Source organism: Euphorbia lathyris, chromosome 1 (assembly GCF_963576675.1).
Source record: "Euphorbia lathyris chromosome 1, ddEupLath1.1, whole genome shotgun sequence".
Classification (NCBI taxonomy): Eukaryota; Viridiplantae; Streptophyta; class Magnoliopsida; order Malpighiales; family Euphorbiaceae; genus Euphorbia; species Euphorbia lathyris.
In genome coordinates this window covers 43,684,499-43,702,587 of record NC_088910.1, presented here as the reverse complement: position 1 = coordinate 43,702,587, position 18,089 = coordinate 43,684,499, and the positions used below count along the sequence as shown (strand labels likewise).

At 34.8% G+C, this 18,089-nt stretch overlaps 2 protein-coding genes across 4 annotated transcripts in view; both read left to right on the top strand.

Moving 5' to 3' along the window:
• The first annotated feature begins 3,478 nt into the window (after nt 1-3,478).
• Nucleotides 3,479-10,154, top strand: LOC136230239 (serine/threonine protein phosphatase 2A 55 kDa regulatory subunit B beta isoform-like). 2 transcript variants are annotated; one of them, XM_066019256.1, is made up of 14 exons: nt 3,479-3,725; nt 3,916-4,019; nt 4,205-4,312; nt 4,430-4,549; nt 5,033-5,224; nt 5,329-5,420; nt 5,558-5,676; nt 6,439-6,562; nt 6,653-6,776; nt 7,354-7,422; nt 8,397-8,488; nt 8,584-8,658; nt 9,286-9,362; nt 9,654-10,154. In XM_066019256.1, the coding sequence occupies exons 1-14, from the start codon at nt 3,710-3,712 to the stop codon at nt 9,788-9,790; spliced, it is 1,449 nt and encodes a 482-aa protein (XP_065875328.1). In that variant the 5' UTR covers nt 3,479-3,709; the 3' UTR covers nt 9,791-10,154. The 2 variants fall into 2 exon arrangements, with proteins under 2 accessions (XP_065875328.1, XP_065875321.1); XM_066019249.1 differs by having other exon boundaries at nt 3,480-3,809.
• A 6,739-nt stretch (nt 10,155-16,893) lies between these two features.
• LOC136230226 (protein MICRORCHIDIA 6-like) overlaps nt 16,894-18,089 on the top strand; it is a 31,068-nt gene continuing 29,872 nt past the window's right edge. Inside the window, exons 1-2 of one of the 2 annotated variants that reach the window (XM_066019228.1) lie at nt 16,894-17,189; nt 17,312-17,564. The gene's annotated coding sequence lies outside the window, so the exon portion shown is untranslated. The remainder of the gene's footprint in view (nt 17,190-17,311; nt 17,565-18,089) is intronic. The other variant, XM_066019237.1, reaches the window with a different exon arrangement.

The window sequence follows — 18,089 nt, the reverse complement described above, 5'->3', positions numbered from 1 at the left end:
CAGTTTTTGATGGTCTAAGGGAAAGCACGAAACGGCTTAAGGCTTATTCCGTAATATTAACTCGTGCTGCTCTCAACGACACCTTCGTTCCTCCTCCGCCCGATGCTGGCAAAACGGGGGAGAAAGAACAAGCTGATAGAACTCAGCACACAAGAGAAGCATCTGGTAGTCAGCAGCAAAAGGGAAAAGGCAAAGTCAATTCTGCCCAAGTCAATAGGAAGAAATAGTTTGGCTAGAATTGCTAGTTTTTATTCTTGACTTGTATTTTTGTTTTCCTTATCTGGCGTATTTTTTTTGCTGACTATCTATAAAATTATGCATTCAAAATTGATTAATTTTATGTGATGCTTACTTACGTATTATGCTTTATGCTGATCTGTCTTAATTGAACAAACAAACAAAAGAAAAAGGAATATACTCAGTACACATTAGACTTGATACATTTGCTCTGAAAAATGTTTCCCATAACTCTGATTTCAAACTAACCATGTATCAAAACTGAGTCAAAACATATTCCACACATTGATCTCCTCTGAAAATCTGAACTAGGCTCATCTGAATTAGATCTTGGAAGGTATAGAAATGAACTAAGTCAGTATAAGCATGCCTTAATTTTACTCAATTGAATCTTAGAAGGTTTAGAGTTAAGTTAAGTCAATAGATGCAACCCTTATGGGGGAGTGATTTCAGAAGCTTAAAAAGAATTTCAATCATGGGGAATCTCAATGCTGAGTTCCATCAATTAATTATTTTGCCAACATCAAAATGGGGGAGTTTGTTGAAACAGCTTTCCACATGATTTTGATTTGACAAAATTATTTAAGTTAATCCATGATTAAGGGACAATTAAATTTAAGTGCTTTGATTTAATTATACTAATATGTTTGTTCAATGTTGAGTATAAATATAAATATAAAAAGAAATAAAACGTAAGACAGGACGAAGTCAGCATAAGATCACAGCACAAGCTGAGTAGAGTGGAACTCAGCATGAAAGAAGATAAGTTATCTTCGGAACAGAAGCTTAAAGATCAAGCTAATCAACGAAGCTGAGTGGAACGAAACTCAGTATTAAAAGTAGAAAAGTCTTCTTAAGAACTATGTCTTGCAGAACGAAGCTGACCATGGAAGCTGAGTAAAAGAGAACTCAGTATATGAATTGACAACAATCAAAGACAATGACTATCAAAATCAAGCTGAGTGATCTTCAGGACAGTATGAATGATCCGCTTGCTAAAAGACAAGATCCAACAACTGTCTGCACCAATCCAGAACCTTGAAATTACGCAAAAGCCAATTTCGAGATGCATGGGTCAACTGTTCGTTAGCAAAAAGACAAACTGGCACAAGAAGACGAAACCTGCAAGAAGAAGACAAGCCTGACGACTGTGGAATTTCAGACGACAGGATTGGCCTGCAAACCTGAAGCTGACCAGGGCTTTGTCTAAAAAAGGAGCCGTTTGGATCAACGGACAAATTCAAGATTCAAATCATTTCTGCTTCAGACCTCAACTATAAAAGGACATGATCATTCTTGGATCAAAGGCCGCTTCACAACAAGAGAATATATACAAACAAAGCACATCAAAACAAAAAGAGATCTTACACCAATTTTCTATACTTGTGTAAAAGCTAGATTGATTTTTGTAATCATCTAAGGTGTTCTTCATCTGAATAGAACAAACTTGTATCAATTGTAAATTGAGAGTGTTGTGCTGAGTGTTTGGTTTTAAATACTCAGTGGTAGAGAAATCTAAGTGTTCGGTTATAGCACTTAGTAGGGATTGAGTAGACGAATAGAGGAAGGTACTCTTGCATATTCAACTGCCTTGTAAACGGTTTGTGCTCTACCTTTAAAGAGCTCAGTATTGGATTTAAAAAGCCCGGAAGGACTCTGGGGACTGGACGTAGGCGGAGAGGCCGAACCAGGATAAGTCGTGCTGAGTAATCTCTAACTCTCTCTCAATATATATATGTATGTATGTATGTATGTATGTATGTATGTGTTGCTTGTTATATTTACTCGGCATATAAATTGTTTAAACTAACACTGAGTAAATAAGAGTGCTGAGTTGGAAGCTGACCATAAAAGTGTCAATTCTCAACTCATATGTAAAACAGTTCTAGTCAACATCTGATTAAAGATGTCTTACGCTACAATTGGCCGTGCTGACCAAAGCTGAGTTAATAAACTCAAGAAATTATATTAAGTCAGCATAATTAAATTTGAAAACGTTATATTAGTTCCTAACCCCCTCCCCCCTTTGGAACTAATCACACGTGACCAACAACAGACACCAGAGGAAATCCATCGTATGGCCTTATCGGAATTGAGCGACTGGAGAGAAGCTCAAATCGTCAATCTAAAACACCCCCCAACCACAGTCGGTCGTAATCGCAAAATGGAAGAAACCGTCGGAAGGAAGCTATGTGTGCAATATTGACGTAGGTGTGGATGACCAGAATAAATTCAGCTCCTATGGGTGTCTGCTGAGGGATCATCAGGGTAGATGTTTTGCTACTAAAATGGGGCACCTTGCGGATGTCACGGATCCCCCGTTGGCAGAGGCAATGGCGGTAAGAGAGGCTCTGTCCTGGATTAAGGATTTAAACCTCAGCCATGTGGAGGTCCAATCAGATTGTCTCGTGGTTATTAGTTCCATACATCAGCAAAAACGTCAATTATCTTATTTATCTGATGTAGTGAATGATTGTTGTTTTTTTGTTAAGAGCCTTGAACTCATGTTCAGTATCATATGTAAAACGTTCAACGAATTTAGCAGCTCATAACTTCGCTAAGGCTGTTACATCTAGATCTGTTCGTGGTGAGTGGGCCTGTCCACCACCGATTATTTTTGACATTCTCGCTTCTGATCTTAGTTAATAAAGTTTACCTTATTTCAAAAAAATTGAGTTAAATGTTACCTATAGAAATATACCATGGACAGATGTTATCAAATGATACTGTATAGGGGCAAATAATAAGATTTTGGATATTATGAGGATCAAATAGGGTTTTAATCCATATATATATATATTTTTTTAGAAAATCTATTTTTATATAATTATTTTATAATTTATTTCGAAAAAAATAATAATTTTATAATTCTTTATATTATAAGACGAGTGGCTAAATAAGGAAAAAAATCTTATGTCCCGAATTCCCTGTCCCCTTCCCTGTCCCCCATTCAATTTTTGACACGTGTCCCTTTTATCTTACTTTATTGCTACTAACTATGGTTAGATATACTTAACTTTGGTTAAAGTGTAGTTAAAGGGACACGTGTCAAAATTTGAATGAGGGACAGGAAAGGGGATAAAGAATTCGGGACAGAAGATTTTTTTCCGCTAAATACAGTAAGACATGAGTTGTCACTTTGTGACAAAATAATCAACTACGTTAATTTGTTTAACGTTATTTTTGAAGTGTAAACGAACTTAACATACCTTGAAAGCGATTTAAATTAACTCAGAAAAATGAGGTTATATTTGTGTGGATAATGGAGTGGGGAGCTCTGGGTCAGCACTCTGCAGTAGCAGTCGGCAATAGAATCAGAATCCTAATCGCTAAAACTGAAATGCGATTCCTTTCCTTCTCATCCTTCTTCCTTCTCTGTTTCACTATTCTGTGAGCGGATCAAACTGAATCCTGCATACTGAAGCGAAATTGGGATGAAATTTCATTGAAAGATATCAATTCAGCAGCAGCCATGACTTCAAGCTCAGGCGAGTCTTCCTCTTCTCCTCCTCTAAACTGGAAGTTCTCTCAGGTCTTTGGTGAAAGAGTTCCAGGTGAAGACGTTCAAGATGGTAGTTTTGCTTCTCTTCTTCTAAAAACTCCAAAAGAAGGAGGGTTTTTCTTTTTCTTTGGAAATAATTTTAGTTTTGATATTAGTCGACTTGACTTTTCTTCCAGTTGATGTTGTATCTACTATTGAATTCGACAAGAGTGGTGATTACCTAGCAGTTGCAGATCGAGGGGGTCGTGTTGTAGTTTTCGAAAGAAAAGATGGGAAAGATGTGAGGATTTCTTATTTCAATCCAGAGCTCTTCCTAATTGTTTTAGAGCTATTAGATCCTCTAGATAATTTTTGAATGTTTTTTATATCCTTGTGTTTAGGCTGGCAGCTGTATTGGTTGTTTGGCATCTAATGTTGGATAAATTGGGTTTATGATCTTTTTACCCTTAATTATTGGCTTCTTAGAATCCAAACCAATACAATTCTCGATATGAGTTGGAGCACCTGGATTCCACTTTCACAGGACATCCTGAATATCAATACAAGACTGAATTTCAGAGTCATGAACCTGAGGTACACTGAAATGATGCCATCTCTGCTTAATCTATGTTCTCCGTTGAGTGTTGTATATACTTTTGCTGTTTCTGTTTTTACCAATCATGATAGTGTTACCTTTTTCTGTTGAATTAGTTTGATTACTTGAAGAGTTTAGAGATTGAAGAGAAGATCAACAGAGTAAAATGGTGTGCAACATCCAATGGGTCATTGTTTATCCTTTCAACAAATGATAAGACAATTAAGTTATGGAAGGTACGGATCCTATTTTCATCCTTCACACCAAGAACTTTTATGTCGACTGTTTGTTAGTTCCTTATAAGTTGTAACTCACTTCAGAGGAAAACAAATATCTACCTGGATACTTCTCCAAGGGTGAGTAAAAACATACCAAATAATGGATATCCATTACACACATTATCAATCTTCCTTGTATTAGATCCATTTTGCAGCCGGATGTTCATTTTCCCTCTCCATGCTTTTTCATTTTATTGGGTTCTCTAACATTGAGCAGAGGCCCTGTCATGCCAGATGACAGCTTGATGAATCAAAAGTCTTAGATGTGCTTACATATTTCTCTGTTCTTTAATAGTTTGTTTTTCTGAGCATGGTTTTGCTGCTATCACAATGGATTGAATCCTAGGCTATCTGTTCTTTCTGAATGTGTTTTGCCACTGTGCTAGGATTCTTTGGTGAAGAATGAAAATATCAGCTAACTTCTGTAGTTGTTGAGACCAGGTTAAGGAACAAAAGATTAAGAAACTGAAGGAAATGGACCCCAGTTCTGTTGTGCATTCAGAAAGTGCTCTCTTGGCAGAAAAAAGTTTCATAAGTGAGCAAGACAAGCCACCGAGTGGTAACGGATATAATCTGGAGTGGACAGATAATATAGTGAAAAAAATCTCACCATTTCAAGAATCACTCTCCAAGGTATCTACTTGTAAATGATAATAATATAAATTTTTTGGATTTTCATGATAATGTGTACATATTTTGCATTAATGGGTAATGTTGCTAGTTTATAATGTAACTAGATTGCTTATTCTGAAGACACAACTCGTGCAAGTTGTCGAAAGGTGTATGCTTTTGCTCATGATTTTAATATCAACTCAATCTCTAGCAATAGGTAAAGTTTGTACTTTCTTTTTTCTCAATATTGAAATTGAACCCTCTAGTGCATAATCCATTTTAATGCAGTGCAAATTTCATGCTAATGCTTATTAAGACAGTGCATTGTTCTAATGTATATTTTTCTTTGTACAGTGATGGTGAGACATTTATTTCTGCAGATGACCTTCGAATAAACTTATGGAATCTTGAGATCAGCAATCAGTGTTTCAATATCATTGACATGAAACCAGCAAACATGGAAGATCTTACTGGTAATTCTATGTATCCCTTGAGCATTCGTGCAGTTAAGTTGTGTCAATTGTCCATGCATCATAGGGTTTCACTACTTTTGTGTCACCATTGTTGTTAATTAGAGAGATAGGTAATAACTTCACGAAGAGGTTCACAGATCAAATGGTTATCTAGGACTTGTATTTATGTTAATATATATTTTTTTGGAAGTAACAAGTTAAATTAACAATATTAATATGAAGTGGACCTTTAACTATGAGTTTGAGCTTTTAGTTCAAACGGTTCCATGTCATGGTATCAGAGCTTCTTTGACCAAGTGGTCTAGGGTTTGATTCCTGGCAACCCCATTTGTTGATTTAATTGTAGGACATGGTAATATGGGCCTGTGTTGTGCATGCTTCAAGCCCAGTGGGCATTCGCGTGTGGGGGTATTAGATACGGTTCCATGACAAGCAGGACAGTTGAATGCTGTTTGCTGGTTACAAGCAGTTATAGCAGTCTAGTATATGACTCCATGTCTGCCATGGGTATATGATTTGGGAGGGCATGATCACAAAATTGTCAGAACCCTCACCATTTTCACATGAAGTTCCATCTTTCAAAACTTGAATTTGTGCATTTAGCCTGACTGAATAGGAGTTGTAGATTTTATAGAATCTCTATCTTAAATTATCTTATTCAGGGAAGAAACGACAAGTTGTTCTAGGTTGCTGCTTTCGTCTAACATCCAACTTTTCTGTCAGTTGTTTTCTTGTAATTGAAGCTCTAAACTTTTGATTCAGAGGTCATAACTTCAGCTGAGTTCCATCCCATCCAATGTAATATGCTTGCATACAGCAGTTCTAGAGGTTTTATCCGTCTAGTAGACATGCGGCAGTCAGCATTATGTGATCAGAGTGCTATAATGTGAGTTTCTTCCACTTTTAATTTTTTCTGTTGCTCTTGTTACTATAACGTAAGGGATTAGTCTGATTCCATGGATTGCTTTCTTTACAGCTTAAAAGATGTAGAATGCCATGGGTCAAAATCATTCTTCACAGAGATCATTGCATCCATCTCTGATTTGAAATTCACAAATGATGGGCAGCACATCTTAAGTCGTGACTACATGAGCTTGAAGGTCAATAACCCAAAACTTTACTTGATCTGTTTTTAATTCAAATTAGCATCAAACTGCTTATTTTTCTGTAAATCGGTCCACCTCCTTGAGGGCCAGAATATAAAAAGCTAGTAAGGTGGAGGTTTTCTTATTTGGTGCCTGGTTCATGCTTGCAATCCTGTAAATATCTGGTTTAGAAACATGAGAAGCTATCTCAATTAGAATCTTCTTTTTCTTCAAGCTTTCATGGCATTGCTTATGATGGAAAAAATCCTTTATCTATGTCTTGTCTACTTTCTGTTTCCTGCCATATGACTTTTGTCATTTTCTTCCCTAAATTCCTATTTGTGCCTTAGTTGTTTGATAAAATGTTTCATGGCATTTCTTCTGATTGGAGAATATCTTATCTTCTCTCGTCTAAATCTTCTGGTTCTTGCCACATGACTTCTTATTTTCTTCCCTAAACTTCCAACTCGTCTTAGTTTTTTGATAAAATTTAATCCTATCATAAGCTCCTACTTCATTGTTGGCCAACATCAAAATGTGTTTCAATTTTATGGTGCATTGTATCTGCTGATGCTTTCTTTCTTTGCTTTAGCTTTGGGATATGCGCATGGATTCTTTACCAGTGGCAATATTCAAAATTCAAGAGCATTTACGACCTAAGGTATGGAATTAATTATGATCTTCCAAGATATCAGTTTGGAAATTTATAGTGAGGTTGTAAGTGAATTCCTCCAATATTTAAAATAGTTTTGGATGAGGCATCTATAATAGAGATCTTGGTGCAAAATATCAGTAAATCTAGATATATTTTGTTGTTACTTTCATCTTTCTGTTAGTTATCAGCTACGCTGTCTGTGCTCCTCGATGTTACTTGTCAAGGGAATTTTTCCATATAAAAAGATAACTGTGGCTGAAGTTGAGCTAGTTTCTAGCACTACCACTTTTTTACACCTGTCCAAAATTATTTCTTTCCCTGGTTTTGCACCTTGAAGACACCTGCCATTTTTGCTTCCTCTTTTCAATTTCTTTTATAGCTTGTTGGTTTAGATGTCATTTTCTTTCTCATATTTGATGCATAAGTTTACTCAAAATTGTCGACCTTAGCTCAGTGGCTAGAGCAGAGGATTGATCCTCCTGGTTGTTGGTTCGATTCCGGCAGGTCGAGTTATGAATGTCTTGAGTATCTTATTCCTTTTGTTCTATAACTCTTACTTGGACCAAAAATTTACATATTTGCTCTGAATCTTCAATGTGCTTGGATTTTTTTCTGCAACTTTCTGCTTGTGTCTTTCACAATCTATTTACTGGTGAAAAGTAGCTTCTTATAAGATGTCATGAGAAGTGAAATGCTTCTAAGAAAAATAGGCTTTTGTATCTTATGCATCTAAATGGTTAAACTAAAAATGGCTGAATTTCATTGATGATAATTCTTCTAACTAGTTGTTGAAAATGATGATGGGAGTCTTCAAAACTTAAATGGCTGGAAATAAGTAGTGTGCTCTTCCAGAATTAAAATTACATGATAAATTTCATTTGGTTTTGTGTTTTTTTACTTGTGTATATTATATGATAAATTTTACAATCTCTTGGTTATCTAAGACAAGATGTCATATTGTTTTCTGTTTTGTCCTGCAGTTGTGTGATTTGTATAATAATGACTCAATATTTGATAAATTTGAATGCTGCATCAGTGGAGATGGATTTCATTTTGCTACTGGATCTTACAGGTTGCACATCTATCTTGAATTGCGGAAGGTACTATGCCTTGTCATAACCTAGATATTGCCATTCTTGTGACATTTCTTTTCTGATTTTCACTTAGCAATCGTTTACGAATATTCTCCTATGGCGGAAGTGAAGAAGGCGTTACAGTGGAAGCTAGTAAAAATCCAAATAGGTTAGCAATTGTCTTCTTTTCTTTAGAATTTTGAGTCTGACATGTTGAATCCATGTTTGACTTAATGTTGGCCTTTTCTCAATCTGATAATATGATAACAAATCTGCATCAATGGACTGTGGGGGGGGAGATTATTGAGCAAAATAGTTATATATTGTTAAAATAAAAAAGAGTGTGAAAGAATGTAAATGTAGTGTACTAATCTCTGATGGCTTATTTCTCAGTACAAGTCAAGAAAAAAATAGAGCAATGATTTTTCTGTTATTGAAATTAGAAATTCGATTCCTTTATGGTGACAAAAGAAAATTGGGGTCAAATTAAGAGGTTAGTGGTAACTTGAGGGCCAGTGAATGCAATTAAGCTGGTCCTTCTAGCAATATGCTTACAAGTTTGATCCTGTCACTGGATGGCTTCCAATAAAACCTCTAGTTTGATCCTGTATTTTCGGTGTAGTCTATATCGATATACTGTGTGCCCAAGGTTCCCTTTCTTTAACAAAGGACATTAGTTTTGTATTGGAAGCATTATTTTCCTGTTAATAGCATATTGCTTTCTGTTCCGGCATGCAAAGAAAATCCTGTTTCTGAATGAATTTGTACTTTCTCTGTGCCTGCAATTTGAAAACAGGAAGTCCTTTCTCCATTCTGCTTCAAGGGCTAGGAGATCATCCTTGAGCAACTTAACACGTGGCTTTTACCGGCATGGTTGGAGTTCCTTCAGTCTTTTTTAGCATTTCGAGTTCCTTCCCCTTTTTTAACAAGAGGGCGAGCCTTGGCGCAACGGTAAACGTTGTTGTCGTGTGACCAAGAGGTCACGGGTTCGAGTCTTAGGAGCGGCCTCTTGCCAAATAAATTGGCAGGGGAAGGCTTTGCCCCCAGTACACCCTTGTGGTGGGACCCCTCCCCGGACCCTCGCTCAGCGGGGACGCGTAGTGCGACCGGGCCGCCCTTTATTAAGAATTTAATCTTAGTGGATACGATACGCTAACCATGCAGGAAATGAGAATTCTAGTTCATGTGGTAATGATTTCTCCAATGACTTAAGCTCCAAGCTGCTTCATGTGGCATGGCATCCGACTACCAACTTCGTAGCTTGTGCTTCTCGAAATAGTTTGTACATGTATTATGCATAGTGTTATGCACACGTCTGTTGCTGTTGCTGTTGCTGCTCGGAACAATCGGAAGGCTACAGATTTTGCTCCAATTCTGTTAATAACTGTGAATGGAGTAAAAAGTTTACAGGTCAGTCGTGCATTGTCAAGTTGATACTAAGAAGTATGAGATGACTAATGAGCAATGGGCATATACATAAAAGGGCTTTGAATTTCTCTGTTTAACCTCCAATTCTAGTTTGCATTGTGATTAGGACTTCCACGGAAACCACGTTCTATCTAACTTTTGGATAAATTAGATAGATTTCTTTTGTGTATATATAGTAAATTCCTAATAGGGTTGTAATAACAATAGTTAACTTTTCGTTATTTTCCTCACTACTTACTTTGGCGCATTGCATACAACAGTGCATATATTAGTTCATAGGGTGACTGGTGTGGTGTAGAAAAATAAAGTTGATAAGTGGTTTCTTTTAGAGCTGGGTGCCGATCCTGAACATATTGGATTTGATCGAATGAAAGACTAAAAATGTGATTGAACTGTTCTCTTTTGACTGAATCTGATCTGATTCGGTAGGAAAAAAAAGTCAATAATTTGGTTCAATATGGATATTTTCCTTTGGTTCAATATGGATATTTTCCTTGCATATGTTGTCTGATCAATTTAGTATTTTTAGGATCCACGACCAGTTCTAGTTTCTCTTACAACAAAGGTAAGGTGAAATATGTTAACTGCCTTCTAGTTCTCTTATTAAATTATCTCAACAATGTTTCCATGCATTAGATGTATTCTAGTTATCTGATGAAGGATATTTTAATGCTTAATTTAGTAATTTATTTTAAAGAGATTAAAATGATTGAACTCTTGTATTGAGATAATGAACACAAGATATATATGAGATCAGATATATGTTGAGACACATCTTATCAGGAATTTTCACATGCACTTTAATGAGCAAGTGAATTTGCTCATTCACCGTTAGATATAGGCTTATTAAATCTAAGCCAACGGTGAATGAGCAAATTCTACATGTTCATTATGGTGCATGTGATCAAGATTGCACAATTGATATAGGTAATGACTAGTCATAGTTTATATAGGATATTGGGCGTATATTGTTTGTTTAAGAGTAATAATCCAATTAGAAATGTAATTAGCATATTTATGACATATATAGGAATAAGACTTGCATTGGTGTTAATTTTGTTATGAAAGGTTTTATGAAATTTGTTTGTTTAAGGGTAATAATCCAATTAGATACGTGTATCAAAACTTTGTTGCAATTCTAACCGTATAGAGCTCGGGCTGATGCTGTATACAAAAACACATCTGAATTTTTCTTTAAGATCGAGTAAATCAACCAAGAGAAGACAAGGTTGTCGATCTCTGCCAGCACTCAAACTCCAGTGAATTCCTAGAGGTTGAATATCTTGCATAACAAAATTCAGTCGCCTATCTCTTAACTACTAAAGCATGAGTTATAGAGTGACTCAATTGGACATCATTGTCGCTACCAATATGGATAATGCTTAGTAAAATTAAGTTCGGATTATCAGTTGATGTTACAGATCCAAAAGGGTGTAGTTGATTAACAGAAACTATAGATTTCAGTTTGGATTCCATCTTGCCTTGCTGATTAATCGCGTGTTTAAGTTGATTTCTCAACAACATCATTACACGCAAATGTCCATTGGGCATGTATTTTTAATTTCAGAAATTAATGAGGTTGTCAGAACTTAAATTCTCGACCGCTGGTCTTAGAAGCTCTGATACTATGTTATGGAACCGTTTGAACTAAAAGCTCGACCTGATAGTTAATGTCTAATTATATATCTTATATTAATCTTTGACACTATATTGATCCGTATTAGAAATTGCATTGGCACAACCATCACTGCCTTTGGCTATTTTATTACTACAGCAGCAGAGTTGATCAGATTTTTTTTTTTTTTTTTTTTTTTTTGCCAATTTGGTACTCTTGGGTTCACGACACATGTAAATAGAAGGTGTTAATTTTTTTTTTTTACAAAAGCACAAAAAAAAAAAAAAAATCAATTGAGCACCTATATATCACTAAAGAGCACCCTAAACACCCTCTATCAATCAATCCTATATCTGTCCTGAATAAACCTATAGGACATCAGATCGTTTAGTAAGCTCATTTTGAAAAAAAAAAAATTTGTAAAAATTTAATTTTGACATTTTAATGGAAGTGTAGAATTTGCATTCATGTACGAAATGGTACAAATTTAACCATAACGTTTTCAAACAAGATCAATTTTAGTTCTACATAAAAAAAAAAATTAGAACAAACTGCTTAGACTTTTTGCCGATATTTTCGGAATATTCCAATTCTCAGTCTTGATACGCGAGTGTGGGGTTTAAAAATGGTAAAAATAGCGCGGGCGTGCAAGAGAAGCTAGTTCTCGAAGGGTAAAATGGCAATTGGATAAAATAAATGCGCCTTGAATTCGAAACGAAAAGCGATTGATGACTGTTACAAGGACTGAAAATAAAAACAACATTCTTGAGTCCCGACGTTGCTTGAAAAGTCGGTTGGAAAATAATTCTTTAAAATATGGTACCGAAAATAAAAACAATAAAAGCAACACAAAGATATAATTTTTTTTGGAAACAATACGTTAAATTTAGAAATATAAATAAGTCATAAAAAACAATATATACGAGGTTAAATGAAATTAACCGATCTTGTTGACGTTGTTGGGAGGCGTGAAAATGAGGCCTGGAACTTCGGGAACTGTCGCGTTGTTCAGGTAATTCTAGGCGAATTTGGAGCGATTTAAAAAGTTTAGGGACCAAAACAGTAATTTTTTATTTAAATGAAAATCAGCAATACTCTCCGGAATAAAAATAGTGATTTCATGGGATTTTGAGGCTCGATTTCAAAGGCTGTAGAGTTCGGATTTGAGCGAAACGAAAGCTAATATTTAAAGTTCGTGTGTAAGGGAACGATTCAGAAATGTAATTTCAGAAAATATCAAGTAATGAGTTCGGAATAATTTTTGGAAATAGCTCTGACAGAATAGTTGTTTGATGGTTGGAAAACCAAAAACTTGATTCTGTTTTGTGGAGGCTACTTCAAGGATGATTTTGAAGGCCATAGAAGGTTGTTTTTCACGAAATAAAAATTGGCATTTTGAGATTGGATGTAACTAAAGAGATTAAAATTAGTTCAGGACGAAATGATGAAGTAACGAGTTCAAAATAATTTTTAGAAAATAACTCTCCAGAACAGTTGTTTGATGAATTTTCAATAATGAAAAATTCAAAAGCTTGTTTCTAGGTCTTTTCAATTGATTGGAATTAATAAAAAGTTTTTAAACATGATTTAGAACGAGCATGTAAACTAAGAATGACTCGAAAATGAAGCATTGAAGAAAATGGCAATGATGGATTTTAATCTGGACAAAAGAGGTCGAATTGATTACTGGGCAATATTGGTAATGATTAAACTAAAAGAGGTAGCAAAAATCGAATTGAGTTTTGGTTGAGTAAAAGAATTTAGGACTTGAAGTTTCTGAAATTTGGAAGCTTTGTTGAAAAACTTCAGAATTTGATTTAGAAAAATAGGCTAAGCTTGATCAAATTGAAGTTAAGGGGACGGATTTGAGAGACTAAAGATTGATAATATGCGTTGGATTGATCCGAAATAGGATTAATTTGATAAAAAAACTGTTGTTGTTGATTTTTATTGGGTGTTTGATTGGGGATATGGAATGAAGGATTTGAAGAGTTGCTGTTTCTCATCCCGTTTTTTCACCAGCAGCAAACTTTGAAAAATTCCACACGCTTCAATACAACTCCGTTTTGTTTCATTTTTGACATTCTTAACATCCCAAATTTTTAGAATTCCATGTTGACAATCCAAAATTTCACTGATTTGAGGTTCAATTTCATCGTCAACGTTGTTGGATGGGATTGCTGAAAAATAGCTCGTAGTTGACCCTAATTTTTTACTATTTCTTTCTCATTTTCTTTTTCTGTTTTGTTATGAGTTTGTTATATTATTTCTTACTTTTATTTTATTGAAATATGAAATTAATTAAATAAATTTAATTATAAAGTAAAATTATAACCTATGCTAAAAATATAAAAATTTAACTTACCATCCAACAAGACTGTTATTTAATTGTTACGTTAGACATTCCAAACATCAATTATATGTATTACTAACAAAATTTTAAAAATTCTCTTAAAATGCTAACAACTAAGTTTGCTGCATATAAGTTAATCACAATTTTTTTTTTGCCAATCTGTCTAAATTATTTACTGTGTTATTAATATAGTTATAAATAACCAATAAAAGATGTACGAAACTGCTTTAATTTTATCGACAAACTTGTTTGGAATGTCGCATGTGACGGTTAAATTTATCTTTATTGAAAATGTTAGGATTAAAATTTATCTTTCTTGAAAACGTTAGGATTAAATTTGCATTATTTCGTATGTTAAGACTAAGTCTGCACTTCCAACAAAAAATTTAAGACTAAGTCTTCACTTCCAACAAAAGATGTACGTAACTCCCCAATTAATTATTGTATACTGAATGAGGAGAATGGTGGAGTTACTATGTCTGATGAAGATCTCAATGTTAATCATGTTGATCTCCGCTGGTCCTTTTCTTAGAATGATTGCTCATACTGGACGAAAACCCTAGAGTAGGGGTGCTTGCTGACTTGTCAATAATGTGGGTGTTAGAGGTGGCGGTAGTTCCTAGATGGTGGTGGATGGGTCCGACCGAGATAGTCCAGATAACTGATAATTATGCTGGTAATAATTGCTCAATTAAAAGAGTAACTGATAATTATGATGACATTAACTGCTTAATTAAAAACGTTACTGGTAATTATGCTCGTAGTAAAAGCAGATATGATAATTTTGATGGCAGTAATCGCTCAATTAAAAGTGTAAAAATGGGAGAAGTAAATATGTCAATTACTATTATTAGGGGGAGTCATTTAAGGAAGGGAATGAGTGGGTAGTTTTGCAAATGGAAGTAGTAGTTATCTCTAACCTAAAACGACGAAGCATGTAGGCTATGAAGCACACAAACTCTTCATGACATGCGTTTTCCCGTTTCTAGCAGATGTGGGAAAAGGAAACTCTCGGAAACTGATACGAAACATTTTCGGACATGTTTCCGTACCTACCCAAAATATTAAATGCGCCTCTCAATTTTAAACGGGTTTCCTACCCGTTTGAATTAAAATTCTGGAAATTCAAATTTTCTATTTTGCAACTCCTATTCACTCTAAGATTAGAAAAATCGAAACTTTCTATTTGAGAGATAATTCCTTCGTTGTATCCTTCAATTTAAAGAACTTACCAATATTACTTTCTCCTATAGTCTTTGTCTCTTGAATCTCAATTGAGTTTGGACTTTCTTGCTCTTGTTCTTCAATCTTATTTTTCTAATGTATTATTATATTTTTAATATTTATAAATATATCCCTATATTTTTAATATTTACACGTTTCCCCTACATTTGCGTTTCCTATGTTTTTCAGAAATTACGTTTCCTAGTATCCGTTTCGTTTCAGTTTCCGTATCCGTTTATGTTTCCATGCAACATAGGATGTAGGCTTGTGAGGATTGCAATAACTTTTTGACTATTCCTCTATCTGCCAATAAAGAGATAGAGTCTTGGTTATGGGCTTCGGGGCATAATGGGGAGCGAAATCTCCAGTGGCGGGCTTGCAAATGTTGTGTTCTTTGCAACTCGCCTGAAAGTTTTGTGGCAGCAAGGAATTGTACGCTCTCTTGTCGTGTGGACCCTTTACTTGTTGAGGGTTTTAGCATGAAGGAAGTCCTTAGTTGGTTAAAAAATTATATCCTCAACGTCGTCCTTACTGAAATACAGTTACAATTCCTAGTAAACGATTTACATTGTCAAGATGTGTTTGTTTCTAGTTTTGGTTTGATTGTATATATGTGTAGTAGTACCATGTCTTTTATCAAGCGGTCTACAATCAATGTTGCGATGTGTTAGCCAAAACGACTTGTTCTATGTTATATTGGGGAGTTTGTAAGCATGTTCCCCTTCCTTTCATTTGTTATTGGTTGTTGGTTGATTTATAATTTAACCCCTTTTGTTTAAAATAAAATAAAATAATGTAAAGAGTGCCTTAATGAATATGGAAATAGTTACAAAAAGTCTCACATATAACTCCTCTATTGAATATTACGTAACTCCCCAATTAATTATTATGTAAGCCTCCACTAATTAATATTTATATATATATATATATATATATATATATATATATATATATATATATATATATATATATATATATATACTCATACAAAATTGTATGAACTTGATTTTAAAAAAAAGTCTTCCACTGGCTTCCTTCTTAGTTCATTCCTTTTTGAAATTGAACAGTGAATAAGAATTGACTTGTAGTTATTCCATTGAGTAATTCTGATTCGTGCAAATCAGAATTTGTACATACAGTTGATCGGCTGAGCTGTTTTATTCTGGAGAAGGCTGATTGCTAGTCTGCTTGCACATTTTCGAGCCGTGCCATGAACGTCTTAAGGAGAGCACCTCGTCCGCGACTCATCCCATATTCTGTATATTAGGTAACTTTGTTTTTTTCTAAGTTCGTGCGGCAACCGCTACTGAACTTTACTTATTTTTATAGTATAACCACTAAACATCAAAATGTAACACAAAAGCCACTTAATTTTAAGCTTTCTAATAATGGCAATTAAACTTCAATCGACGTCTCAAAATAGCCGTTGACGACCTCTAATAAAAAAATTGAAGAGTTGGTGTTATTTTAAGTAATTTTAATTCGAAATTTTCGTTTTAAGATTATTTATGTATTATTTTGTTAGAATATAAAAAATGAATTTTAGATAGAATACTTTAGAACTAATTATTTTGTAAATAAAAAATATAGTTTTAAATCATTTTAATTTTTTAAATATTTTTATTTTGAAATTGTTAAATTTAATAACTATAGAGTAAAAATAACTAAAGTTGTTATAAATTTAATTTTTCCCAAAAGTTGTGGGCTTATCCAATAGTCATTGTTGTCCAATATAAGCCCATCAAAACAAACCTAAAACAAGTTTCTCCAACTAGGGAAAGCAATCTGTCCTTGTGCAGTTAAAACTTTAGGTTTTTGCCTTTTATGTAGGGGCGAAACGGTTCCATTGTTGCATGTGTGGGTGTAAGCTATAATGAAGTGTTTTGGAGTCTCAAGGAGTCGCATAAAGTAGATCTGGGAGTATTATTGATTTTTTGGGTTTAAAGCTTTTGGGAAATTTGTGTCATCAGCTGTTGTGCGGTATGAGCAGTCATAATTCGAAGAGCTGAGGCTTGGTTGTTCCTTGAAGTTGAACCAAAACCAAAATTTGTTTTGGCAAATCGCTTGTTCAAGAAAAGAGGTAAGGGCTTGCATTTTCTTTGCTATTCCCATATGTAAATTTGTTGTGAACAGATGATTATTGAAGTTTGGAGTATATTTTATAAAGATTGCTAAAATTTACTTTCTTCCCATGTTACCTAGGCTAAATGCATCATTGGCCAGTGAACTTACATGGTTGTCTCAAAATGATCAACCGCTGAAACGTGGGAGTTGTGATTTTTCGTTTCGGTCACAGATTTGAGTTGGCTCAGGTTGACGTGTCACCTATTTATTTCGATACTTTTTAACCACTGAAATTGGCGGAGTGATCTAATTGACACAAAACTAAAAGTTGAGTGTTTTTATTGAGACAGATTGAAATTGAATGACGATTTTGAAACAACCAAACAACCATGTAAGTTCAGTGATAAATGGTGCACTAAAATTTTCTTTCTCTTTATTGGTGTTTTCGCGTTTTGCATTTTAGTGTGTGATTAGGAAACAAAAACCGTGCAAAATGGGCCATTTTAGCAATATTGAAAATAGAAATCTTTTAGGAACGATTTCCATTGGTAAACACAATGATTCTAGCCATAGTTATTAAAGGCGCACCTGATGCGGGCCTCGGCTAAGGCTCAAAGGTGGGCGCGGTCAGTCAGGCGCGCCCCTTAAGCCAGGCACTAGGCGCATGCATTGGCTACCATAGGGTATTTTTAGGGTTGAGGGTTTTGAGGGTATTTTAGGGGTTTTTAAGTTCAGAAAATAAAAGAAAAGCAGAGACAGTCAAAGATCGACAGTTTTTACTCCACATATCGCAACATACATTTTGCTCTCCTCCCTCCATCAACGGTGCTTCAATCTATCAGGGTTGATGATGATTATGATTCCGATGAAGATTAGGAAGGAAGACTAGGAAGTTAAAGATTAATTGTTTTCTAGA

What these genes read in the sequence shown, in the direction of transcription:
- LOC136230239 (XM_066019249.1), top strand. Translation starts at nt 3,710, where the DNA reads ATGACTTCAAGCTCAGGCGAGTCTTCCTCTTCTCCTCCTCTAAACTGG. An exon ending in TTCAGAGTCATGAACCTGAG is followed by an intron (nt 4,313 to 4,429) that starts GTACACTGAAAT and finishes CTGTTGAATTAG; the next exon opens with TTTGATTACTTGAAGAGTTT. An exon ending in TTCAAGAATCACTCTCCAAG is followed by an intron (nt 5,225 to 5,328) that starts GTATCTACTTGT and finishes TAATGTAACTAG; the next exon opens with ATTGCTTATTCTGAAGACAC.